At 45.5% G+C, this 10,934-nt stretch overlaps 1 protein-coding gene across 1 annotated transcript in view; it reads left to right on the forward strand.

Moving 5' to 3' along the window:
- Positions 1 to 1,521: 1,521 nt before the first annotated feature.
- Positions 1,522 to 10,934, forward strand: part of Ppp1r21 (protein phosphatase 1, regulatory subunit 21) — a 59,842-nt gene continuing 50,429 nt past the window's right edge. The window contains exons 1-4 of the mRNA XM_013517520.1: positions 1,522 to 1,539; positions 4,516 to 4,584; positions 8,084 to 8,230; positions 10,361 to 10,462. Coding sequence (XP_013372974.1) covers positions 1,522 to 1,539; positions 4,516 to 4,584; positions 8,084 to 8,230; positions 10,361 to 10,462 — 336 coding nt within the window. The remainder of the gene's footprint in view (positions 1,540 to 4,515; positions 4,585 to 8,083; positions 8,231 to 10,360; positions 10,463 to 10,934) is intronic.

The following is a 10,934-nucleotide window of genomic DNA, read 5'->3' on the forward strand; positions in this document are numbered from 1 at the left end:
TCACTGCGAGGGCTCTAGACTGCAAGGGCTGAGGCTGGGGTCTGTCCTCGTGAGTTTCCCCGGATGAGAGTAGGAGTAGGGGAAAGGATTCCATTTAAGGACAAGTCTGAGAGGTTTTTCCTGTCTCAGAGGCAAATAACCCCAGCCACTTGTACATGACATGTGTCCTGATACACGTTACCCACTTTCTAGGGTAGGAGCAGCTAAGTAGGCAGAGAGAAAGATCAGGCAGCGTTCCCAGCACTTTAGTATATTTAAAATGACAGAACTGGAAAGAGGCTTTGGGCACATCCAGGCCAGACCCTGCACCTGGCGTCTGCCGGTGATGTGAGCCGTGGGAGCTTGGACTCAGGGTCTCTGTGAGAAAGACTGTGTGTTTTAATGGTTCAGTTTGTAGGGTTGTGAAATGCGTATAAGTGTCAGAATGTCCACTGCATGGAAACAGCCATGTGAAGGGCGGTGGTTCTGCCAGCACTTGGGAGACACGCAGGAGGATCACGAGTCTGAGGCTAACCTGGGCTGTACATTGAGGCCTTGTCTCAAACCAAACAAAGCAGAGCAGTGATTCTAACACAGTAGGTAGTTGCTCTTCAGATGAGAAAACTCCTGTAGGCCGTCCATCTCTCCTTCCCTGCAGTCTTCCAGTTTGTGATTGAGGGTCATGCATCCCTGATGTTGCATCCGTTACCCGTCCGAGATTGTCAGGGTAGCTCGAGAGGTCCCGGTTGGCTTGCCGTCACTTCCTGTCTTCCTGAAGTGCAGCCACCTGGCAGGCCTGACTCACTTCCAGACACAGTTACTCAGGGCAGGCCTGGCCCTGGATAATAGTTAGGCTCAGGGCTCGTGAGGATGCGTGGTGTCCATGGGACCCTGAGGTTCAGATTATTGGAGAATGGTCTTAGAAAGGAATTGTTAAAATGATGACAGTCTCTGATAGTTATATAATGCATGGCATTTAAGTAACTTTTTTTGATAGAAAAGAATTTTAATGTCCTGCAACATTAAATACCTTTTATATACAAGGTGCGCTTTTATTAGATAAACATTTATTGACCCTTCTCTGTCCCTGCATTGTTCTTTCCTTGTACGCAGGACATACAAGAGAGTATACTAGGTTCTCCGCTGTGAGGAACAATTTAGATTGGCAGGTGCGAGCTGAACAGAGACCATGTTAGTGACTAAATGTAGATTTTACAACTTTAAAACCGAACAGTTTAGTGAGAGTGAGAGTGGAAGGAACCGAGAAGCGAGCTCGCTGGGTGCAGGGGTGCTGAGGGAAGTGGCGGAGAGGTGGGATGGCAGGAGGGAACCGGGCTCCGAGTGGGATGCTGGGCTTGGCTGGCCGAGCGAGCATGGCTGTGCTTGCAAGCAAAGAAAGCGATCAGCAGATGACGCGACAGCAGCAGAAGTGAGGGTTTAAAGGGTGAAGAGGGGTTCGGCGGGGCCGTGCTCCTAGGACAGAGGAGCCTGGAGTGCAGCTGCTGGAGATAAGCGGCAGGGCCTTCAGGGACTTTTCCGAGAATGGAGACTGCAGGGCAGGTGAGTCTCAGCTGCTCCGACGGTGGCTCCTGAGTGGCCCGGCCCAGGTGTGGCCAGGAGGTGGCGGCCAGGCGACTGCTGGGAGCCTGCAGAGGAGGCCGTGCTTCCTTTCCTGCCTGTGAGTAACTAGTAGACGTGTGTTTCGGGCCAGTGTGGAATATGTCTAGAGGAGGAGCACCTTCCGTGAAGCAGTGTCACCGAACCTCAGTTTAGAAGCACTGTTTTCCAAAGGAAAGTCCAAATTGTTTTTTGTTACAGAGAAACTAAATGTCATTTATTGAAAGTTCCCTTTTGCTCTTTGGTTTGATTTTAGTAGCTGTCAGTATTTTTTAGAAATCAAAGGTGAAGTCATTTTATTTTTTAAATTTCTATGGTTCTGATCTTATGGGAAGTGCCCAATTGGGTAGACTTCAAGCGTCGTTGTTAGTCCGTAAAGCAGGCGTTGTGAGTTCTAAACACCACGCAGGCCCAGAGAGCACACAGGCCAGAGTAGATCAGTATTAGGACGAGGTGTGAAGCGACAGCTAGACGCAGAGGAAGTATTGCTGTCTTTTGGCTTCCTGCGTTTGAAAGTACAAGTCTGCTATCTAGGAAACGCTTGGGTTTGTTGGTAGTCCTTACACGGTAGAATACTACATGATGGAAATCGATATTAAGCTGACATTTCTCCCTTTTGAATTCTCAGAATAGATTTTGCCAAACTTTTTCTGTAGAGTCAAACAGTAACTGCTTTGGCCTTGGGGCTGTAGAGCTGATGTTGCAACTACTCATGTTTTCCTTGTATGCAGTATGTAAATGAACGAGTATGGCTGCGTTCCAGTAGAAGTTTAAAACTGGTCCCAGGCCAGTTTGGCCCTTAGACCTTAGTTTGCCAACTTCTCTTCTAGAGGACTGAATGCTCCTACTTTGGTTTTGTCTTTAAGAGCAGGCAGTGCTAGCTGTGCTGCTACCCTTTAGTATTTTTGCTTCCCATCTCAATTACAAGTTCTTTAGAAACAGGGACCACATCTTTCACTTGGTTCTCTCTCCTGTGTCATTTAGTGCCGTGCTGTACACCAGGCCAAGTATGATAAGTACAGCTGTTGTCCCTCTAGGCCACTCCAAGAGCTGTTTCCTTTTGTGGGGCCCTGTGTAGTTTATAAGGTGCTTTGACAGGTTTCTTACCTGCTTCTCCGACAGCCTCAGATGGAGGAAGGTAGGGCAGATGTTCGCCCGCGTTACAGACCGCGTGGTGTGTTGTAGTGTGGCTGGGGCTTGGGAGGTGCCGTGAATTCCCCCTTGGTGCAGTCTGGTAAATGGCGGAGCGGAGAGTTGGGTCTGCTTCCCCTTGTACTAGTGAACTGTGATCTTTAATTTTCTAAAAACAGAGAATGCTCGTCTTTTTTCATCTTCTTGTCTCAGTGCCTTTAATTTTCTGTTGAGTTTTAACTATTCAGTTTAAGGTTCAGCATTCAGATATTCCTTCTGTTTTGGCACAGAAGAGTCACTTCTGTTCTCCGGTCTCCGGAGGCAGAGCTGAGCTGTGCAGATTCAGAAACAGATTGTTTTTAATCTCATAAGTAAAGTTGACCCATTGTTTGACTCTTGGAGAGGAGCCTGGTCACTCGTGGTTCCTGTGCGAAGCAGGGTATTCGTCTGTGAACCCGCTGCTTCCACTGTCTTGGACTTGTGCATTTACCCTCGCATGTGCTGGCTCTGTGGGGAGAATACTTTGCTCTTACTGTCGACATGGCTTTACCTGCTCAGGGTCGCTCGTGGTGCTTACACAGACGCTTATGTAAGCACACGTTCATCAAGCTGTGCAATGTCTTATTTGTGTACTTTAAAGTTATGTCAGTTTTAGTAATTAACTGGAAAAAAGCTTAAGTTCTCTCTTTCTACCTCTGGCACGGCTTGCCCCGCCCACCAGCGCCTACCGGTCCCCTTCAGCACAGCGTGGTAAAGTGGCCAGCCTTGTCCAGTCGGCTTTAGGACAACAGAGTCCAACTGCTGGGCTCTGAGTCCCCGCATTGCTGCCTCACTGCTCTGCCTCGGTTTCCTCACCTCTAAAGGGGAGGTCATTGGAATTCCTGCCTCACAGGATCGTGAGGGTAGACCAGGTCATCCGTGAAAACACTTGGGACTGCGCGTGGTCGGTGTGAGCATTCAGGCATACGTGGGTGCCAGTACAGTTTTTAAGTTGGTCCTGCCTCTTGGTTTTTGTAGTCTGCTCAGCTGGTCTGTGGCCCGTGTCTGAAAGGACATTTACACGTCTCATGTTCGGCGCACACCCTGCTGGGTATGTTGGTGCTCCACATTTGTTTTTTGTACAGTTTTTGGTCCCCAATGTGTTCGGCGTGTCTTTTTTACAGATGAACAGGGTGCTGGAATTCAAGGAGAATGGCACATTCAGTGCCCTGTTATTTGTTGTGTTGTTTTTTACTTAGGTGTATGACTCAGTTTATATAAAGAACGATGCAGTAAAAGTCGGGGGACACCAAGTGAAGTTTTTTCTCGTGAAGTGCTCATTCCCTGGGGAGTATCTCTGGGGAACAGTGATAGCTGTGTAATTAACCGTGATCCTCTCTTTGCCTTGATTTCTGTGGAGGTGAGGGTTAAGTTGACATGGAGTGAACCACAGTCAGGGGACTCGCCACGGGAATGTACAAAGAAAAATACAATTCCTCTTCCTAAAACACGTTGGGAGATATTTTCGTCATATTTTGCTGCTGATTATTTTTATGTCACTGGGGGACACAGCTTGTGTGTCCTTCCTTATAAAACGGCTGGTAGCATGCCAGCCTGAGCTGCATGCTGAGACCCTGTCTCAAAAAGAAAGTTATCTACTACTCTCTGGGGCAAATATTTTTTGTTGTCATATATATGTGTGTGAGAAGATATTTACTCAGTGTAATGATTCCTATAAAGTAATGGTTGGTAATTTCCTTGCTGTGATTGTTTTATATTAAAACTAATTATTGCTTTTTCTGTTTTTAGCTTCGGGCTCAGAATCAGGTCCTAAAAAAAGGTGTTGTGGATGAACAAGCAAATTCCTCGGCTTTAAAGGTACACAATGGGGCATTTGTGTTACAAAGCTTAGCTTAGGGTTTGGTGATGGTCAGAGCAGGGAGCCAGCTGGTTTTCAGGGTTAAAGTCTCAGCCCTGACACTAGAGCACGAGGAGTGGGGGATGGTAGTACTCCTTTTGTGTTTAACTTTCTCACTTGCTTAGGTCTGAAGATTATAGTGTTTATTTCCTTAGCTAAAATTACAAGAAAAGTGTTATTTGACTTTGATGTATTTCTTCTATACCTTCTATCACGTGTTTAGCTTAATCCATTTGGAATAGTGGGCTTCTTGTCTGGGCCCTCTTCACTGCCGTAGTCACAAGGAATCCCCATCCCTTCGCAGCACTTGGGGCCCTAACACGTGGATCGGAATGTGGGAGAACCATTCGGGTCACTCATCTTGCCTGTGTTGCGCTACTTAACAGTAGTGACCTATGTTGATCTGAACACTGAGTGATACATTTTGCTATCAGCACCTTTGTTGATCAAGGAGAGAAATATGGTAGGAGGGGAAGGGATTGGTTTCTACCTTATTCTCGTAGGCAGGGAATAAGTACTGTGTAGTGATGCTTTTAAATGGCCAAATTGATTCCAGCGCAGAGACTCTGTTGCCGGGTTTCAGTTCAGTGTCCTGCCGCCTCATGCTGCCGCCGGCTCTCCTCTGTGGACAGAGGGGCTGGGATCCCTTTTCCTCTGCGCTCTTTGTGGAGTCGTCCTCAGCCAGTGAGAGGCCTGGCGGCTCCTCTCAGCTGCCCCGACCTCGCCGGTGCTGGGTGACACTCTGGAGGGTGTGGCTTTGGGAGCGCACCCCGGTGCAGTCCCCACGGCCGAGGCTGCACAGAAAGCCGCAGCCGTGCTGCAGATCGTGGACGGGGAGGGGTGAGAGAGTTAGGGCGTGATGTGCGCCCGTGCCAGCCCCGCGGTGAGCGTAATCGCTGCGCACCGCAAGCGTACTGGCCGCACACAACCAAAACCGAGGCTGTCTGCGCCCACCCAGCCGCAGTTACTGGAGGGAGCTCTGGGGTCAGGACGTGGTAGTCACGTCGCCATTTGCTGAGCTCTCTGAAGACACGGTCGTGGCCTTTCCTGACTGTGTTACACCCGTTACCGGGAGCGTGTCCCCGAGCGTGCTGGAGTAGCTGCTCTCCTCGTGACGCCTCTGCGGTTGGCGGGGCCTCACGGACTGTGCGACGGCAGAAGCTTTCGGCGGTGACAGCCGGTGCCATCTCTCGGCCCTCACTCCGTGCCAGACATCGCGCTGCGTACGTTAGAGCCACAGCCTGAGACGTGCTCACGCTCCTCCGAGGGAATTGGCAGTGTCATCATCGTCCCTGTCTGAGAAACGGGTGTACGGAGGCTCAGAGGAAGGCCTTCCGAAAGTAACGATGGGTAATAAAGAGTCTCCGCGTTAGCCAGCTAATGTAACTCATAGCAAAGTGAAGAAATGCCTTTTTATTGTTCGGTCAGTGGTCATTTTAATTACAGTACACTGACAGTTGCCCGTTTGCTGGGCGAGAATGTTAGAAAGTCTTTGGTCACAGGAGGCTTTTCAATGTTTGGCTTTGCCTCTTTAGTCAGGTGGTAAATATCCATGGAAAATATCCATGGATTTGACTTTTAAAATGTGAGGTATGTGATAATTTAGACATGGGGTGGGATTAAGTTTACCTTCGAATGTCAAATAAAAGTTAAAGATTTATGAGCAATAGATAAAAATCTATTTTTTATTTTTTATATTTGGAGACAGGGTCTTACTGCATCGTCCAGACTGGTTTTGAACTCCAGGCTGGCCTTGGACTCACGGCGATCCTCCTGTCTCAGCCTCCTAAGTGCTAGGATTATAGGCATGCGCCACCACCCTGGCAAGAAGTACATTTTTGTGTAATAGCAGCATCTTGTTGTAACCCACAGTCACTGCTTTCGGCAAGCAGATACGGTGACGTCAGTAGTCACAGAAGCCAGCCTGTAGCCCTTAGCTTGCTGTTTCGCCTAGAGTCATCTGGGCTGTACAGGCGTTTCAGTGGAAGTCATAACAGTGGTTGTGCGTACAGCTGTGTTTGGCCATCTGTGTCCGATTATCAGTGGACACAGAGTCATCAGAACAAAGTAAAATGCAGCTGGAATAGTTCTTGTTTGTTTTCTTGAACTGGGGATTGAACCTGAAGCCTTCACACCCAGCTATCACCCCTGGCTTTTTTTTACTTTTGAGTTTACTCTGCTGCCCATGCTGGGCTCAAGCTTGCAGTGTTCCTCAGCCTCCCAGAGTGCTTTGATGACGGGTATGTGCTGCCACACCCAGCTGTAATAGTATGTCTTTAAACATTGGCTAAAACTAAGTATTTCTCCTTAGATTCCCATTCTCTTATCCCACTATGGTAGATACGGTACAAATTGGTCAGCAAACAGTGTGTTTTTAGATTTTGTTTCTATCTTCACTTAGTTTTAAGGTGAACTGATACAGGTGTGTGTAGGGGTGTGTGTGTGTGTGTGTGTGTGTGTGTGTATTTGAGACAGGGTCTTGCTACATAGTGCAGGCTCGCCTTGAACTTGCTGTGTAGCCTGGGCTGGGCTTGAACCTGTCATCCTCTCGCCTCAGCCTCTTGAGTGCTATGAAAATGTTTTTGTGTTTTCATGAAACCAATTTTTATCTTTGACAGATTAAAATAAAGTTGTAAAAAAGTAACTTTATTTTAGGCTGGGGGATACAGCTCAGTGGTTGATCACTTTCCTAGCAAGTGTGAGGTCCTAGGTCAGGATCAATCCCTAGCACCACAAAAAGCAAAAACAAAAGAAAAAAGAAAATACTTTATTTTGATGGATTTGAATACAGAGAGGATTTATTAAAATATATATATATATATAAAGGGGTTTCTTCCTATTTTTGCTCACCGGAGGATATCATTAGTAAATCTGAGGGTTATTTAAAAGTTCAAGTTTTGTGCCAAGGATGTAGCTCAGCAACCCAAGCGGCTGCCTGGCAAGTGCAAGGTCCTGAGTTCGATTCCTGGTACCAAAAAAATAAAATAAAAATAAAAATTCAAGTTTTTAAATTTTATCTTATTTTTTAAAAAATAGTACTGGGGACTGAGCCCAGGGCTTTTGCATTGAATGACATCCCCATCCCTTTACATTTTTTTTTTTTTTTCATTTTTTATTTTTGAGGCAGGGTCTTGCTAAGTCACTAAGTAGCCCAGGTGGGGCTTGACTTGTGATCCTCCTGCCTCAGCCTCCCAGAGTGCTGAGATTATAGGCATGTGCCTGCACACCCAGATCATTTATAGACTTTTGTGTCTCCTTGCTGTCATAGAATTACTATCTCTTTTTGGGTATTTTACTTTAAATTGCTGTCAGCTTGTTAAAAACAAGAACTGAAATGATAAGGATTCAATTTGAATTCTCTAAAGTGAGTGGTGAAACAAAGATCACTTTTTAAAGTACTATTTCTGAACCTCTAGGCTAAAAACTTGTGAAGAATGATCTGTTTTCACTTTGATATAGGAACAGTTAAAAATGAAGGATCAGTCATTGAGGAAACTACAACAGGAAATGGACAGTTTGACATTTCGAAATCTGCAGCTTGCCAAGAGGGTGGAACTGCTTCAAGATGAACTAGCGCTGAGTGAACCTCGAGGCAAGAAAAACAAGGTAGGTTCCACAGGACAGGTGTGCCCTTGTCACGGCCTGCCTCCAGTTTCTCTCCTGTTCTGTTACTGTGTCTGGATGTCGAGTCAGGAATGCAGACATTTGCTGATAGTGTATGCTAAATATTAGGGGTGTATTCATACAGAAGCCAGTGGTAAAGAATTGCCATGAACATGCACATAGTGGGTTCAGTGGCTAAGAAAAGTCAGTGGAGGGGCTGGGGATTTAGCTCAGTGGCACAGAGCCTACCTGGCAACCGCGAGGTCGTGAGTTCGATTCCCGGTACTGGAAAAAAACCAAAAAAGAAAAAAAAAAAAAGAAAAGTCAGTGGAAATCTCATATTGTTCAAAAGTTAATACCGTTTAAAAAGTTATACCAAGCTGCCATCAACCTAAACTGGGGCAGATAAAATGAGAGATACTGTCAAGTTTATCTCCTCATGTGAAAGTAATAGTTGAAACACCCATAGATTTCAGTTTAGGTTTGTAAGTTTACCGCACTGTATTTGCTTAGTGTTTATTATTATGAGGCTGATTTGGTGTGCTTGTCTTGAGATGTAAAAATAAATGTTTTCCATTTTGGTTTTATGTGGTAAGGCAAGAGTCTTTCTGCTCTAAAATGGATGAGCTAGTACTTTGGACACTTCTATGATTAAGAAGTTGCTTTTTGGTAGGGATGTGGTATGGGTTAGTGATGGGGTCTCTCAGGTGAGCGTGTGGGTGGAGCCACGTCCTAGGAGCCTGTAAGCATACAGTACTCGGAGGGAAGCTCCGTGTTCAGGGAAGAGCACAGGCTCCGGAGCTTGTTCCTGGCCTGAATTCTTTGTCCGATAATTAGAAATCTGTGTCTTAGGCAGGCTTTTCGACCTTGCAACCCCTTTGTATCAGCAGAGCGGGGTGAAATTTCCAGGCTTGTTGTGAGGATTAAAAGGGATCACATGGAAGTGCCCATGTGCATTTCCCAACACGGAAAGAGTCTCTGGAGTGCTAGTGTTCTGCAGAGCGGGGAGGGGGAGGGCATAGCAGCGCAGATTGGATAGAGCCACTTGGGAAACTGTCCATTTTAACACATGCCGTGGGAATTTGGAAAGACCCTTGGGGAGGAAGTAGCCCTGGGGACAGCAAGCATCACACCTGCACGTCAGATTGTGAATGGTTGGGACTGTGTAGCATGTGTGGGTCATACTTGTGGATTAGTTTTGATTAAAGTTTTCCAGATTTGGAAGCACTGAAGACCCCAAGCGTCATTCAGTAGTGTTCCTTCTGCATCTCTTGTTCGCCCATCATGGGTAGTGAATGCTTTTGTTTTGTTTTAATTCTGTATGGCTGTTCCATTTTCAAAAGGCCTCGGTCACTGCTTTGTATTAGGTCAGTAGGTGACTTCATTTTAAGTGCAGAGTGAAGATACAAAGAAAGCAGGAGGGGCGGTGACTGATATCTGAATGCAGCCTCGTTGTTAGCGTGTCCCTTGAGTAGTCTCAGCTCCGTGGGTTACAGGAAGACAAATGTGCATTATTAGAGCTTTTAAAGAGTGATATTCTTCTCAATACAAAAAGCTAGTGTGGTAGCAAAGCAAAAGTAAGGGAGTTTTCATAATCTTTGAGTTTTTTTCTTGTGTTTATTTGTAGCAGTTTTACTTTACAGGGTTATGTTTTTTAAAAAATTTGGAAGTCCATGTGAACTTCTGTATAAACTTATCTTTGTGAATGCTGTTACCTAATTTCTTAAAGGGGTTTAACAACTCAGACTTGCGGAATGACTAAAACTCTGATTTTCCGAACCAAAAGATCAAATTAAAATGGTATTTATAATGATATTTGTATGGCCAGTTTCCTGAGTCTGTCGTGTCCTCCAGCAGAGTTACTGTGAACTCACCTGCAGAGAATGCTTTCATCCTTTTCTTCTCATCTGTCTCTGCTCCGTCTCCCTTCTAAGCTCTCTGCCCTTCGCAGCATTCACGGTTCCAGTTTGTGTCCACGGCAAAGTTAAATGGTGGCCCGTGCACCTTTTGCAGGGTTGCTTGAGATGCGCACATAGAGGAGACCAGCTGCTAAAGTGATAGAGAATCTGTGTACCTTAGGATGTTTCTCTAAAGGACAAAAGTCAGGTGGACATAACTTATTTATTCCATCAGAAAAGTGGAGAATCTTCTTCTCAGTTGAGTCAAGAACAGAAGAGTGTCTTTGATGAAGATCTGCAGAAGAAGATAGAAGAGAATGAACGATTGCATATACAGGTGAAAAAAATCTTGGTTTTCTTTATATCAGTTTTAAAATGGGTAGTATATCCAGAAGGCAGAAGAAGCCAGTGCAGGTAGAGTGCTTTGTGTCTGTCTGGGCTTTTACTGTCTGCTGTGTTCTTTAACTTACATTCCGTGTCATTTGTTCATTTCTTAACCCTGTGTACATTTGAAGTGTATGCATTTTCAGTGTACTAGATAGCTTTGTAACTTAACTCAGACATATGCTGTATATTATACATTCTTCATTTTACACAGGAAGTGGCTAGAAGGATGCTTTAGGTGAGGGCTTGTCTGTAAGTAGCCTTTGCTTTTGTAATGTATTGATATTGGTTTTTATCAGCAGTCCTCTTAGACCGTACAGTCTTTTTTTTTTTTATTTTTTTTTATTTTTTATTTTAAAGAGTAAAACAAGGATAACATAATAATAGGGGGGACTTAGCATATTACAGACAAAATGGTAGGAAAT

This window comes from Chinchilla lanigera, unplaced genomic scaffold, assembly GCF_000276665.1.
Source record: "Chinchilla lanigera isolate Chin_1 unplaced genomic scaffold, ChiLan1.0 scaffold00040, whole genome shotgun sequence".
In the NCBI taxonomy this organism is placed as follows: domain Eukaryota; kingdom Metazoa; phylum Chordata; class Mammalia; order Rodentia; family Chinchillidae; genus Chinchilla; species Chinchilla lanigera.